The 16,456-nt window shown below is 41.3% G+C and overlaps 1 protein-coding gene across 15 annotated transcripts in view; it reads left to right on the top strand.

The window, feature by feature from the left end:
- The window catches only part of LTBP1 (latent transforming growth factor beta binding protein 1), a 424,762-nt gene that overhangs the window by 160,238 nt on the left and 248,068 nt on the right, over positions 1-16,456 (top strand). For 6 of the 15 annotated variants that reach the window (XM_033838746.2, XM_033838748.2, XM_033838744.2 and 3 more), the window contains exon 5: positions 10,606-10,773. The exons of 1 other annotated variant lie outside the window; for it this stretch is intronic. In XM_033838746.2, coding sequence (XP_033694637.1) covers positions 10,606-10,773 — 168 coding nt within the window. Of the gene's footprint in view, positions 1-10,296; positions 10,312-10,385; positions 10,774-16,456 lie in introns of those variants that run through there. 8 more of the 15 variants (XM_073791454.1, XM_019943240.3, XM_073791451.1 and 5 more) reach the window with 6 other exon arrangements.

Genomic DNA, 16,456 nt, shown 5'->3' with positions numbered 1-16,456 from the left:
TGGCAACTAATCATTTTTCAATTTTATTTATGACATGATACTGGACCGTATTTAGATATAATATGACGACTTTGAGAAAAGAGATATTTAGGCTGAAATCTTGCCTAATGGTGAGATCTATTGAATTTGGCAGTAATCCCTTGGGGAGAGTAGCTGGGGCCATTTCATGGAGTCATTTAAAAACTGAGCCAGGGAGAAATTTGTGCTGGGGAAAAAAGAACTGACAGAATTGGTGTTCTGCAAGCATAGATATATCTGATTCTATAATTCTAAATTACTTTAGAGATTTAAGAAATGCCAGTTTTCTTCTATTATAACTAATAGCTTCAACAGTTTTTTCTTTCAGTTGAATCCATCAAACTTTGGAGGAGTTTTGATAGTTGCACAAATATTCCTACGTTCAGCTTCCTTAGTGCTTCTCAAAATAAAAGGCATTCAAATTTCTAATATTTTGTTTGTACTGGGTTTTCATTACCTGCATGAAAGAGTTGGGATCTCTCAGAGGCACATCACTGTATCTACTCCTGGCCTGGCAGCTCCAGTAACTCAGAATGCCTGTCCAGGGCACAGCAGGTTTTGGTTTCCTTCTCTATCCTGTCTTTTGACTTTTTCTTTCAAGCAAATTTAGGTTTTGTGAAGTGTAACAGGTCATTTTCTTCCTTGTGTCTGCCTTTAATATAAGAGGGAAATTTCCAAGCCCCTTGTGGAAATAGTAGAACGTTGGTGGCATTCAACTCCGTTAATGTTTTTGTGACTTCCAGGTATTAGCTGTTGGAGTTAAAGTCACTTCTCTGCCCTTTGTTTTGTCTGTCTGCCCCTGTATTCCCGGCCTGAGTTCATTTCCTCCCACTGTGTTCTTTCCCATGCCACTCCCCTCTCGCCACATACTCTTTCCCATTCCCAAAAAGGGAGAATCACCAGGTGGGACGTGTGTTTAAAAATAGCAAAGGAGGATGAGAATACAAACTGTTTTCTTTGGCTTGATTGAGGCCAAGGGAATGTTGGAGGAGAGAAACATACATAAATAGAAGTATGTGCGAAGAGCCAAGAAAAAGTGGAATGTATGGTCGTGCCTAGGTTGGTGAGAACCGTGGATGGGAGTGAAAGGATGAAAGGTGGAGAGAAAGGAGGAAAGGTTTTCTGAGTGGGGGGTGGGGGTGGGGGGGAGGAAACCGTGAGAAGGAAGCAGGCGTGTGAGTGAGGATCGTTGGACAGTTCTGCCCGGCTGATCCCCTGGCTGTATGCGTGGTTGCTGAAGTTGAGGCTAGATTGGATGTAGGTGGGCAAGAGTCTTCATTTCCTTTGAAGGAGTTTGATTTTGTTGGAAATATTTGTTTTAACAATTACATAGACTAAATGGAATCCTATTTCTCCAAGTCTATAGTAGAGATAATTGGGGACCCTCATGGGGAGTGGCCCCTACTCTATCAAGCTTGTGAGTAAGTCATGAAATTTGTTCCTTGGTACACACGCAGCCCAGTAGATACGGATCATTTTAGTCAGACTTGCTTCTCCACGTGCAAGCAAACATGTTATTTATGGAAATGGTGAGTGATAGACTGATAACAAGTGCCTCCATTGACTTCTTTTTGGAAAAACAACAAATGTGGGGATAAATAAAACTTAATTCTGTTCTAAAATTAAGGGATAGAAAATTCGAATCATGTGAAGCGTGTCTAGCCCACTGCTTCTGTAAGGAGCCCACACAAACTGGCCAGATTGAATGAGTGTTAGAGATGGAAGACAGGTAAGTGTTTACTGCCCTGCAACTTGTTCTTTTGATTCAGAGACAGTGGTGAAGTCCTTCTCTTAAGCCTCTTCCGCTGCCCTGGCCACAGTGTGGAAGCTAGAGAGTTACACTGTGGTGAACGCTGACATAGGTTGAGGGAAGTGGAGACTTCTCACATGAAAAAGTGCGTCTTTTCAATGGTATTTATCCCTCAGGAGAGGAACTCTTAGAGTAACATCTTGAACCATGATGCCAAAAAACTCCTCTAAAAAACCCCTGGGCAAACTTATTTAACCCTCGCCAAGTATGCTTGCCACAATTGTCAGGATTCTAGATCCAGGCCATGAATTACACTCTCAATTCAGAATTGAGAAAGTGGGTATATTGTGCTCCCTCACGTTATTCTTTATTACTTTTAAAGTTATTACTTTATGACTTTTAAAGTATATTGTGCTCCCTCCTGTTATTCTTTATTACTTTTAAACACAAAACACATTAAGTCTTGTGTTTCTTCAACTCTGCAGTCACAGCATCTCAAATACCACTGTTCATTCTGGAGGGGCTGGTTCTCTGGTACTAAGAATTAGCAGAGGAGAGATTTTCACATGCTCTAGATGGGGGCTTTTAAAGTCATGTTGAAGAAAACACCACGGGACAGTGGCCTGGTGCAGTTGTAGGACACCAGAACTGAGGAGGGTACCCCATGAAGTATGCCTGGTCGGTTGAATCCCCTCAGGGTCTATGATGTTAAAGAAACATATTTTACAGAAAAGGTCAGAAAATGAAAATGTCGGAAAGTCATCCGTTTGTTTTGCTAGTTCTCTACTTTTATTACCAACTATATTTTCTTTCCCCAAATATACTGGGTCAGATCCTGCTGGGTGAGTAAACTACTTATTGGGTAAAAGTTAGCTTCTCTTGACTGTAAAATATATTATACCTTGAAACGTATTTGATTTTGTTCCAGGGATAAAAATAGGACCTTTTATTATATTTCTAGAGAAGAGAACTTAGGTTTGGTATTTAAAGAGAGAAAACTCCAGGGAGAAAAAGGAAAGGTTAAAACAATCCCATAGTCTCAAGGTGTGCTTTTTAAAGTCCTACTGGGGGTAGTGGAGTCTGGCTGGCAGGGCACGGTTGAAGTTGAGAAAACGTGTGATTCTAGGTGAAAATCCTAGTCCTTAGATCTCGAGTCAAGCTAAAGCAAAGATTAAATTAGTGAAATGGGAAATGAGACCCAACTCCTAAAATAAGTGGAACTTTGGGATGAAATCTGCCATCTTTATTGCTGGACTTCTGGGTAGTCCCTCTCCCAGCCTCCCTGAGCTGGGAACCAAAGTGTATTTCTCTTTTTGGGTGGATTTAATGGCTTAGTGGCAATTCACATCAGACTCGAAGAATCTGGGTAGTAGTGTTTTTAATTTCCTAGTTGTTCTTAGCCTAACAAAGGGAATGAATACTAAGTAAATCAGAAATATATTAAAAAACTAAAATCCTTGGACATCATCATCAGTTTTATTTATAAAATTAGTGGAAGTTTTCCCTTATGTGTCAATTTGATTTTTGCATAATACATTGTGGAATTTTGGGAGCAAGTAATTGTCTGTTTTTCTTTTGAAAAAGTGCTTGAGAAATTTGTTTCCTGTTTATTCAGTTATTCTGTCATTGGCATGTTTAATTGAAAATTTGTACTTTGTGTCATTGGCCATTTTTTGGTAATGTTTTAATGATTTTAGGGAAAAATGTTTTGTAATGATTGCAGGGTTTCCTGAATAACAGCTTGTGCTTTCCCTTGATCTGAAGCTTTTGTGACTAAAAGATTTCTCTCTGACAAATATAGCATAAAATAAATGTTTTGAGGCTAAAAGTTTCATAGAAGTGTTCTTTATTTTCTTAAAAAAATTACTGACAGTTATCCCTTAGATAAATATTACTTCTTTAGTTCTCCGTCAGTGAAGTTTATTCATTCATTTGATATTTCTTGAGCGCTTGCTATGAGACACATGTTGAGTATTTAGTAGTGACCAGGCACATTCCCGCCCTCATGGAGCCTGTGTTTTTATGACAGTGATCCAATGCTAAATCCATAAAGCGTACTTATAAATAGGAAACGTAAAACAGGACACAGGGAATCAATGTGTGTGGGATGTTGCAGTTTTATGCCCGGTAGTCGGGAAAAACCTCCTTGAAGTCTTGAAGGTGAGGGAGGAAGCCATGTATATCTGGGGAAGAGTATTCTAGGCAGAGGGAACGGGAGGTTCCCTGAGATAGGAATGTGCCCAGTATGTGAGGAATAGCAAGGAGGCCAGAGTGAGTGCTTTGGGAACACGTGTAAGAGACAAGGTCAGGGAGCTCACAGCTTGTTGAGAGCCCAGTAGGCCCTTGTGAGGCCTTTGGCTTGTATTCTGAATGAGATGGGAAGCCACCGAAGGGAGGAGTGCCATGATCTGACTGCCACACATTAAAGAATGCACCGAATGCCGTCTGGGAAAAAGCTGTAGGAGGGCAAAGTTGGTAGCAGGAAGTCCAGCTGGGAGACTGTTGAAATAATCCAGACAGAAGATGATAGTGAATTGCACCAGTGTTTGCCATGAAGGTGGTGAAAAATTGTCCCCTCTGGAAATAGAGTTAACAGGGTTTGCATGTTGTATTGAGTCTCAGATGACCAAAAAAGGATCAAGAATAGACTTGCCATTTTCAGAGATGGGGGAAGACTTGAAAAGGAACAGGTTTGGATGTGGCTACAGAGAGGGATCAAAGCTTAATTTTGAATGTTTTCTTGGGACAGCCACTAGACCTTAGACACCTACCTAGCAAAGTCTCATAAGCAGCTGGACAGCTGGATTCTTGGACACACATCTGCAGTACTCATATGCACATATACAAGGTCGAGGGGGTCCAGGCTAGAGTTAAACATTTTCTATACAGAAATCTGTAGATGGTATCTAAATCCATGAGATAAGACAGGATAATAGCATCTGGGAAGTCAGTATGGAAAGGAAAAGGCTACAAAGACTGAGCTCTAGGGCTTCCCCTGGACAGGGTCATGAGGAGCAGCGGCCAGCAAGGCAGGAGAGAACCGTGAGAGAACAGGATAACCTAGAAGCCGAGTAAAGAAAGAGTAGCACGAAGCAGAGTGGTTCTTCTGTGTCAAATAGGCTGGAAGTTTGAGTCATAAGGAGCCAGAGGATGTACTGTTGGTTTTGGCAACATGGGGGCCAGTGGTGACCTTCACAAGGGCAGCTTTGGTGAAGGGTTGACAGCAAAAGCTTGGCTGTGGCAGGTTCAAGAGAGAACGGGAGGGGAGGTGGTGGAGGCAGCCAGCAGGGCAGCTCTTTGGAGGGGTTTTTCTTTAAGTAGAGCTGGGAAATAGAGTGGCAGCTGCAAGAGAGTGGGATGGGGACGATGAGAGGAGAGGTGTTTTCGACAGATGGGGCGCAGTACAGCGGCTTGCCTGCTGATGGAAATGAATGGGGAGGAAGTCTTTCGGCAAGAGAGGAAGAGGATGCATTGCTTTAGCGGAAGGGTTGGCTTTAGGTAGAACCACCTTCTTCATCGGGAGGGAGGCAGGACAACTATAGATCCAGGTAAGTTGGTAGGCCTGGCTTCGTAGCTTCTGTTTTCTCCATGAAATAATAAGTGAAGTCATACTTGAGTGTTAACTAGTTAACCATCTGCTGCATTTCTGCCAAATGAATATTTTGGGGACTGTCGTTACATTTTGAAACATGGCTTATGTTTAGTACCTGCTTTTTGAGAACTAAACAATTCTTCAAAAAACTCAGAATATATCCAGAAACGTATTCTTGTATTAAATGATTTAATATACTCGCCTTCTTTGCCTCACTATAGGCCTGTCTCCTTACATGTATAAAAATGGAAAGAAATCATACATGTATCTGTAAGAGATGAGTAAGTGATACCGTTTCCTTCAGTGAATATTAAGGGAACATGGAAAGGAGGAGGAAGCACAGATGTTTTACTTTCTATCACCTGCGTAGCAACTCTTTCTCTACCTCTTCATTTAGTTAGTTCTGTGTGGAAAAACCACAAGAGGTGGTACTGGGAAGTAACCCTAGATTCTTATCTGAGGAAGTGTCCACAGCAGAACTAGAGATCTCTGAGTTTCCTTCCCTCTTGGAGAGTTTTCCATGACTGGGGCAATCTGATGAAGTAATCGATTTGATACTGATTTCTATTTACATAGCACCTTCCTTGAGGAACAGAGTATTCTGTGGGCATTATTTTAAGAGTCCTGGAGGAGTTCAGCAAGGCTGGAGAGCTGAACGATCAAGTCTTGTTATTCTAAGCATTATTTAATACGTTTATGATTTGTCCTTCAAAGAATTCTTGGCCTCCCAGCAGGCAATGGATTGCAAAATGGGAGAATGAGCTGTTAGCTCAGTTTTTCTCCCACGTGACCTGGGTATTGACTCGGCTCCGCAGTCCCACTCAGTCAACAGGGCCGGATGCTTCTCCTTCGCAGAGGATACTGCCGGTGCTGGTTGGCCTCCCCTTGTTGAAGTTGGATGAATGCTGAAGTGCTGTCGCAGCATTCTGGTTGAATGCAGAGGCGAGACTCTTTGTTCATGACCTCTGATGTGAGTCTTGAACTCGTTATATTTATTTCTTTAGCTGCCTTTGCTTTTGGTCACATCCTAGTTTAATGACTGAAAGATGGCAGCTAGACTGAAGTCCGTCTGTCAAGAACAGTGTTCACATTTTTGAATTTTGCTCTGTCGTTAATGATGGGGAAGCAGAAATGAAAGCCTTTTATATTGGGGAGGGTATCAGCTCCACTTCCATCCCATTTGCCATTCCGTCTGAACGTCTGTGGTTTGTTTTAACCCACGTGCCAGCACCTCTTCTTGGAGGTATGAATGCACACAGGGTCTGGCAGAAGCTGCAGACGGGATGTTGACTTTTGAGTGTCTTGACTGACTGACTAGGAGGCCCAGTGGAGGTGCTGTGTGGCTCCAGGCAATCTGTTTCTAGCCAAGGACTCTAAAACCCAAAGTTTGAAAGTGCCTGGTTGACATTTCTGGGGCTGATTTACCTACAGGGTAACTCACATGTTTTTGTCAGAGGGACCAAGCAAGAAAACTGTGCCAACAGTTGCCCTGTTAACTCCTGACTCGTCTGACTCTGGCTTCTCAGGTTTGTAATTCTTAATCAGCCAATGCGTGCAGCTAGAGATGATCTTCTTCCACTGATTTGACCCGTGGGCTTCACTCTCATCACTGGTGAAGCAAGGCTCTTGGACCAGAATGGCCTCCAGCATCCTGTGCGCCCCGATCTCTGTGGGGTTGTACAGTCATCCTTTGAGTCACTTTGTTCCACATTTATTGGGTTACCTACTTTACAGAAGGCACTAGGGGTCCTTAGGTATTAATTTAGTCAAGGCATTTGAGGAAGATGCCTCTGAAACAGCAAATGGCCTGTGTAGGAAAGGCCACTGTCACTGAAGTCCCACTGAGCTCTTGAGAGATGAGTAGTATTGTCTTCAGCTTGTCACATTGAGGAATTTGAAACTCAGAGCACTGTATGTTAGTTTCGAGTGCTTTAAAACTTAAACTCTTTTACACAATACCCTAGATAATGTGGAAATGATTTTAAAGTAGTGGAAATGATTTTAAAGGAGCGAACACAGGAGAGAATATTATCTAATGCATTTAATGTTTACGGAGATCCTCTCAGAGCTATGGATGACAGTCTAGTGTCAAACAGTTAAGTTTTTCAATGCTGATTTTGAGATTGTGGAAAACTTAATAAGAATGGAGAAGTATTATAAATGCTTCCTGTAGACACAAGAGGATCATCTGAGAGTATAAGGGTCTCTTTTAGAATTAGATTACTTTATAGCAGAATGCTTATGAAACACGAGGGGGGAAATATGAAATAAAATGTATTTTCTGCTTCCAAGAAGATGTGAACATTATAAAAATCAGAATTAAGTCGTATGAAACTGTCTCTGCCTCTCGAAAATACAGATGATTCCAGGCCAAAAAGAATTTTTTTTGGCAAAAAAACATACTAAGTTTTTTTAAAACAATAAGCCCAGAGAATCTCAAGTGCCTATAAAGTGACTACTATAGCTGGGAGGTAACATGGGCATAATGATTAAGGGGCTGCTTTCTTTGGATGTCTCAGTTCGCTGAAGTGAGCATAACTTAGGTGATGGTATGAGCATCTGCATGGCAGCTGCTGGTACTGAGAGTTAATGCCAGAGAAGACAAAATAGTTGGCACAACATTTCCAACTTCATTATTGTTCCAAGGGCCAGAAAAAAACATAGAAGTTTATATTCTTTTGAAGTGGGACGATGTTGTCTCTTTTTTGTCTTGGGCTTCACACCCTTACACACACACAGTATTCTCAAGATATTTGTAAGCTTGGTCTGACAAGTTAGAGTAAGCTGATTTTTTTTTTCTTCTACTGTAAAAAAAAAAAAAAAAAAAATCAAACTAGGTGAGTTTTGTCTGTTGTAGAATCAGCATTCCATTGTAGTTTTTAAAATTGATGAGGTATAGTCCTAGAGAAATTTTAAATGTCCTGAAAACATTTAAAGCACTGGTTTGAAAACTGTGTCTTTCAATAAAGTTTTATTGGGACATAGTCACACTCATTCATTGACATACTGTTGTTGACAATCTGCTTTCCTGCTACCGCAGCAGAGTTGAATAGTTGCAACAGAGTCCTTTAGGCCTACAGCTCTAAAATATTTACTATTTGGCTGTTTGTGGAAAAAGTTTCTGGATGCCGTCTTGCAAGGGGCTGGAAGACCTGGTTGGCCACTAGGATATCTTCACACACCAGACTATGTGTCTTGATCTCTTGCATTAGAACCACGGGTGAATGAGAAACAGTCTTGGAAAACCATTTGAAAAGAACTGAGGGTATTTCTGCTCCAGAAGAATCATTTTCTTTTAAGCGAGAGGGCCAACCCAAGTGGATCTCTTCAGGTCCCTTGTAACTTCAGCTTTCTTGGCTTCTGTGGTAATGTCTGTGAGGAGATGAAGGGCTGTCAGGTGGAAGAGGCATTAGATTGTGAGAATCTAATCTCTGTGACAAGCTGGGGAGGTGAATTAGGATCAATGGGTGCAGCTGACTGTGAGGACATAACTTCAGCTTAAGAATAGCACTTGTTAGGGACTGCCCATAACTAGACTGTGCCATCTTAACAAGTAATGAGCTCCCTGTCACTAGAGATGTTCAAATAAAAGTTGTCAGAAAACCTTTGAAGTCCCATTCCAACGTTGAAATTCTAACGGCTCCTTTGGGTAAGGTTTTTGTTTCCAAGCTCAGATTTGACCACATTTTATTTTGTTGTTGGCCTTTAGAGGCTTCTTGGATGATTTTCTGAAAACACAATGCTGGTCAAACCAAAGCAATATAAAGGGGGAGAATCTCTTCTGTTGGGCAGGGGGTGGTAGAAGATAGGCTGACCCAAAGGCAGGCTTTCCTTTGCCCACTGCAGCAACACAGTGACCACCGGAAGGGCACTGCTTCCAATCAGCCTTAAAGCTTCAAAGATGAATCATGTCTCTTCCGCTGTCTTGAGCTGCTGCTACCATTTTTGCTTTCTGCCTAGGCTCCTGGGAAGCGGAAGGACCTGGCTGGGGGCATTTCACAAATGCGGATGTCAAAATAGGGTTTCTGTATTGTGCTTTGCCCCAGTTTATATAGGGGCCTGGCTGCAAGTGGCAATCCTGGATGAGGCCATCCCTTCCCTGTGCAACTCTGTTGTTACTGCACAAAAGCAGCCGTAGACAGTATGTAAATGCACGAGTGGCTGTGTTCCAATAAAACTTTATTTACAAAAGCAGGCAGTGGGCCAGATTTGATCCCAGGGCCATTGCTTGCTGACCCCTGATAAACATTGAAAGTTAAAACTGGCTGGAAAACATCATTTCTCATTCTCTCATGTTCTGGAGAAAAGGTGAAATGACAGGTCCAGAATCATAGCATGGCTGAGCCAGGATTACCACCCAGAATCTGACTTGAAGATGAGTATCCACTATGTGATATTGTGCTGCCTCTGCTGTGTAACAGGTGATAGCATCTGGTTTTTAAAAGAGGGCTGTATGAATGAAAGAAATACCTCCTTTAGGTGGCTTGTGAGGAGCCGCAGTGAGAGCTCCAGGGTGGCATTTTAACCGAGGCAATCCTTTAGCCCAGGGCCTTGGCCTCCTTTTCTTAGAGGGACCCTGTTCACAGTAAAACAAAATATAGGCTGCATAAATTTATATGGAGAAGGAGTGCCCGGAGTTGTGAAAAAGCACTGGGCTCCTGCAGCTGCGTCACAGGATTTGATCACTTCAGCTGGGAGTGCCAGGAGATTTGAGACAGATGTTTTCAGACATGCTGCATGCCTAAAACATTTCCAGGGGTCGGGCTGCAAATAGTGACTTAATAAGTGGAGGAACAGGGAAAGTATGCAAGTCGAGGACACAAGAGTTTATTCACCACTAGGTGCACGGCCAACCTCTGTGCATTACATCTGCCTGTCAGGGCTGGCTCTTTCATCTGTCGTGCCCTCCGTACTGCTCTTTGTCTGCCCGTGAATAAAGTGCAGCATTGTGGTTAGTAATCCCACTCCAGTGACTCGACTTCAAATGTGGTTTTGGAGTGCATCCCAGAGTTCTGTTTGCTAAGCTTCCTACTCCTGTTTCAGAGACACCACTGGATACAGAGCAGCGAGCACTAAAGGCTTCCCTCTTTCCTTAACCTGTCGGGTTGTGGGCTCTCTCTTTCCCCCTCTCCCTCCTTTCCTTTCTCTTTTTCCTTTTTTTTTTTTTTTTTAACCTTCCAAGGCAAGTTCATGGATACTAAGCTGATGTGTTTGTTGTTCTTTTTCTCCCTGCCTCCACTCCTAGTGAGTAACCACACTGGCCGCATCAAGGTGGTCTTTACTCCGAGCATCTGTAAAGTGACCTGCACCAAGGGCAGCTGTCAGAACAGCTGTGAGAAGGGGAACACCACCACTCTTATTAGTGAGAACGGTCACGCTGCCGACACCCTGACAGCCACGAACTTCCGAGTGGGTGAGTTCTAACTGTCCTTGCCGACTAGAGTTTGAGATCGTAGCATTTAGACACCCCCTCCATTCACACTGCTCTCTGCTTGAATGGGTTTCTGTCTATGAGTACGCATATGCTGCTTTCACGAGATCCTTTAAATTACTTTCGGAATAATTTTTAACTTGGTATTTGGTTTCTGAGAGAGATGGCAAGGAGAGTATTGCCCCTAATTGTTTATCATGTATACAGCCTTGTGGTGATGGGGAGGTATCAGTAGGACAGAAGGGAAGAGGCTTTAAATTAAAACCCTAATGTACAGCTTGCATTGATCAATTTCAAGTTTTATCTGCTCAGTGATAAGTAGAATTTATGTTAGATTTGATTCATGTTATAAAATTTGGATGGTAGTGATTAAATTTAAACTTTTATGTCATAAATAGCCAGGTTCTTAAAAGTTTCTAAAAATTGTCAAAAATCTGTATTTCAGTTGTAGAAAGGGATACAGACTTGCATCTTTTGCCACGTTTCTGCTGTGTATCAAAAGGCTAAATTATAAGTTGATATATGACATGGATTTGGGAGAAGATATGCTAGTGGATTACTGTCAGCACTTAAAGCCTTTTAATCTTTCATAATTTAAATATGAACTATGGTAGTTACTGCAAAAAGGCTTTTTACTTTTAAATTCTTGTTTCTTTTTTACTACTTTGTAAATGGAGAAAGTATCGCGGACCACTGAATGCTGTCACATTGCCATGTTGTCATGCAATATGGTATTTTTGTCACAGAAAAATGTCTTTTATTATTTTTTGACCAATTATGGTTTGCCATGTGTACTCAAATAATCACAGACACCCACGATACTTTATGAGTTACTCACAAGAATAACCCAAATGTCAGACAGATAATAACACTGGCTAGATCTGGTCTTTTTATGGAATATTGCTGTTTAGTCTTGAGAGCATGTGTCTAGGAGGTGGGGGGGGGGTGTCTGTTTCAAACTGATTTCCATCAAGACAAAATACAAGGAGGCAGTTTGAAGTCCTTATTAGCTCTTTGATTATCCTACTGTTTTACTGTGACTCGGTTTCTGTTGAGGTCAAAGCACTGCTCTCGATAGTCTATACTTGGAAAAAACATGTGCCCATAGATACTATTTAAAGGGGTATTGTTAATTTCCTGGCTATGATAGGGGTACTTCAGATATATTTTTTAAAAGAATTTAACTGTTAGGTGCCAAAGGGCACATTATGCTTTAGCAGGACAGAGAGCTGAGTCTAATGGGAAGTGTGTTAAACTGATGATCAGGAAACTAGATTCTGGTCCTGGTCCTGCCAGTAACTAGCTAATCCACAGGGTGCGACCGTTAATATTTCTGGACCTTAGTGTTTCTCATCCATAAAAGAAGTGGCTTGTATTTAGTGATGTCTAAAATTCAGTCCATCTCTAAAATCCTAGGACTTTTTATCAGTAATAAGCCAAAGTGTTTTTCAGCTGTTTTACAGGGCTATAGACAAGGAAGAGAAAAAGCAATTCCCAATTAGGTTATTATGGGCTAAATGGCTTATTCCCATTTTTACTTTCCTTGTTTGCCTTCCTTACTCTCATTGCTTTTCTTCCTCCATCATCATCGATAATGTCTGCTCCTCTTCCTTTTGGCATTTTTCATAAACCTTTACGGTAGGAATGACAGAGTAATTGGGTGGGTGGTAATTTTTTGGCTTACAGTGTATTCACTTCGAAACTAAATATTTGAAGGCTTTGAGAAGCAGAGGAAGTCTTCTTGTTAAAACATGCTGCACACTTTCCTCTCTGGCATTAGAGCAGATGTTTAGGAACAGGATACACACAGCCTATTCAAAATACAAAATGGGACACAACTATTTACCAAAAAATCTCAAAACTGGCACTAAAACTCTGCCACAAAAGGACTGGCAAGGTAGTTGAATTTAAAAAAATAATAGTGAAAGGGAGAGGGCATAGTAATGAATAGTTTCACATTGGAAATCATGGGAATTGTTTCATTTATATCCTGAGCTATTTCTCTTCTGTACTTCAAATATAGGGTAATCTGACAGACAAGTTTTAAAAATTATTTTACTGAAGATGGTAATTTTGTAGAATTTAGAGATTATGATTCTCTAGAAATAGAGAATTTCAAAATTCATTTTTAGGCATGGAAGATATCTTCTGGGGATTTACTGGTTTAATATAATGTTGTTACTTACAGGAAGTGGTTTTCTAATTGATTTTTTCTCACTATATTTACAATATGTTAAATCTTTTGACAAATAAGATGTGTTACATGGAAAATAGTAGTTTGAGGACAATTCAAAATGTATTGTAACTTGTCAGCTACTCTTTCGCCTCTGATGTTTAAGGCTACTAAAAGGTGGGGACTGGTAGACTTTAAGGGGCCAGATAGTAAATATTTTAGACTTTGCAGCCCATACGGTGTGCGTCACAAGCACTCAACCCCGTGTGGTATCGTGACAACAGCCAGAGATGGTAGGTACGGGAAGGGTGTGGCTGCATTACAAAAACAGTCAGTGGCCTGAACTTGACGCTAGTGCCAGCATTTGCTGACCCCTGCCCCAAGGAGTCAAAATAATACAGGGAAAACCATATAGATTTCATAGTTAAGGCACCTTAATTAAATAATCCATTTTGATGATCAGAAGAGCAGAAATAATTTTTAACATTTCCATGGTGATGTCCAGTTATTTTGAAAGAGGTAGAATGGATATTATTGTCACCATTTTTTTGGACAAGGAAACAGAGGTCCACTGACTTAAGTGAGTCTCCCTTCATTACACAGCAATTCAGTTAGCTGGGACTAGAGCCCAGGTCTCCTTGTGTCCTCTTTAACTCTCTGGGGTCTGACTGTGATGTGTAGGAGGGACAAGTAAGGGAAGAACCTGAGGGAGTTGGGTTTTCTGGGAAGACCAGATGGTATAAAAGAGAATTAGCAACCGGGAGTCAAATAGCCCTGGGTTCGAATGCTGGCTTCTTCATATCCATTGGTCGTGCTTACCTGGCTCACTGTCCTTTCCAGGTTCAGGTCACTCATCCACACAATGCAGGTGATAAAAGGTAGGTGGTGGGTTTAGTGGGCACAGGGGTGACATAGGTTCCTTCCTCCCTTTTTTGTGCTGCTCCTGTTTTTTCTTTCTGGTCTCTGGTGACTATGAGTCTGGGCTGGTCAGATGTGAGAGGCAGGTGCATTTCGTGTGACAAGTAAGCATGTACTCTCTTTTCCTGGGAATTCAGTGGGAGAAATAACCTTAACTTCTACTTAATGTGGCTCTAAAAGTGAGGCCTGAATGAAGATGATGTCCAAGGGAAGTACTCTGAGATTCTAAGAGAAACTCATTTTTGTGAATGTGATACTGACATGATATAACAGAATATTTACGTTAAGGGGAATTTTCTGTAAATACCACTTTTGTTGTGGCATTCTGACCTTTGCCTCCTTGCACTTTCCTCCCTTTGCCTTTTTACAAAATGGAAACATATCCCCGGTTTTAATGGCTTCTTTGCATTTCATGGGGGTATAATGAAGATGACCTCCTGGGACTTTTAAGTTGCTGCTTATGGAGTTATAAGTTTCTCTAATAAGAAAAACATAGGACTTCTCTGTTGCCACAAGTAGAATATTTCAAATAAAATAATACTGTTGCTTGGCATATCTTACTTGTAGAGAGAGAGATTGAAAGGCAATCACAATTGCAAAGCTAATTGCAAAGCTAATTGCAAAGCTTTATGTGATACTGCTTTCTCTGAGGAGCTATGAGGGACTCATGTTCCATTAGCACCAACTGAATACAGATAAAAAGTATTTGAGAATTTGAAAACTATGATCCCATGGTATTTCATTTGGTGCTTGCTTCCCCTGAGAGAGGTAAAGGGTAGTATCCGTATTTTATAGATGTGAGTACCAAGGCTTTAGTGGTTTGATCAAAGGTGACTTTAAGTCAGGTTTGCTTATTCCAGAGTCTAAAAACCTCTTCTCTTCCTGTGTTGCCTGCTATGACCATGTGTTAAGTGATTATGTAGACAACATGGTGCTAGATTTTCCAGGACAAGAAAATCGTAGAGCTGCCCTCGAAGAGCTTATGCTTTGAGGAGGAGATGAGGAGTGTATGTCAATAACCCTCATTTAAGGTAGAAAGCTCATAGCAGGACCTCAGAAGAGGAGATTCCACTTCTAGCTGAGGAAGAATACTTTGAGAGAGAAGGGATGGCATGTGACTTTTCTGTTCAGTTCTTTGTGCTCTCCCCAGCTGCTAAACATGTTGGCTCATAGTAGTAGGTTGTCTGACGGCAGACTGATGGGGGCAGTGCAGCTTGACACAATGATACGTTCCAGAATAAAGATGGATGGGAAGGGAGAGGTAAAGTTGATAAGGGAAGGAAGCATTTACCCATTTGAATGAGGCATGGAGACATGCAGGCACAGATGGTTTGTGGAAATTGAGAGGAGTTGCATTTACTGGTGAAAGCGTGAAGGGCAGTGATCCTGGATGGCAAGTCTGGGAAGGTAGGCTGGGGCACGGCTGTGGAGCACCTTGAATTTCAAGCTTAAATTTGGCTTTTACTCTTTCAGAACTTACTAAAGAAGTTCTCTGAAAAGGGGACATTGATATTTATCATTCTGAAAAAGAGAGAGGGAAGGTTTCTCAGTTTTTTAGGCAGGAGACTAGTGATCTAATAGTCTAAGTAAGCTCTGAACAGCCCATAGTAATGATGACAACCTCTAGTTGCTTTCATCTACTGTGAGGTTCCTTTGCTGCCCTACACTGGGACTCTCCCAATGTATGTCAGAAAGCCAACTCAATACTATAGTGTTTTGGGGTGGAATGGAAGCGTCCTTGATGCTACACTCATTAGGTAGGTTCTCCTCATAAGGATGGAAAAAAATTCACTCTCAATGAGGCATTAAATAAACCAACATCACTGCTCAGTCGGGAGAAGCATTGAGACTTTTTGGGGAGCGGCTTAGTTCAGACACTGAGTCCTTCACCTTCTTATCATTGTTTGGATCCCTTGGTGTTTATCCAGCACAGAAACCAGTGAAAGGCAACATGTCACTCTTTGAACTGGTGCGTATATTTTCCCCTTAACACATTGTACAGGTTTTATGTTTTTTAAAGATTAGCCAATACAATACTAAGAAGATGGTTGCCTTTCATTTGGGCAAGTTAGAGTGCTTACGAACTTGTGCAACTACTCTACTCCAAAATATATTTAGCCTCGTAAAATTATCTTCTAATACTGAGTAAATGTCATAATGTAGAGCACTGCCTTTATTTAAGTTGTGAAGCACCCTTAAAAGGCTGGTATTGGGAACGTTATTCATCTAACATATACTTACTGAGCACCTACTGTGTGCCAGGGATTGGTTTAAGCTTTAGGAATATATAGCAATGAATAAAATAGGCAAAGTCCTTGCTCTCCTGCTATATTAAAAACACGTGGCTATATATCAATAATATATGAACCTTTAGGACATTATGTTGAGTGAAATGAGCCAGTCACGAGAAGACAAATACTGTGATTCCACTTATGAAATATCTAGAATAGTCAGATTCTTAGAGAAAGAGAATGGTAGTTGCTGGTGTTGGTGGAAAGGGGGAAATAAGGAATTATTTCGTGAGTACCGAATTTCAGTTTTGAAGGTAACATTCGAGAGAGTATATGAATATAT

Source organism: Tursiops truncatus, chromosome 14, assembly GCF_011762595.2.
Source record: "Tursiops truncatus isolate mTurTru1 chromosome 14, mTurTru1.mat.Y, whole genome shotgun sequence".
Classification (NCBI taxonomy): domain Eukaryota; kingdom Metazoa; phylum Chordata; class Mammalia; order Artiodactyla; family Delphinidae; genus Tursiops; species Tursiops truncatus.
This window is presented reverse-complemented; position numbering and strand designations above follow the sequence as displayed.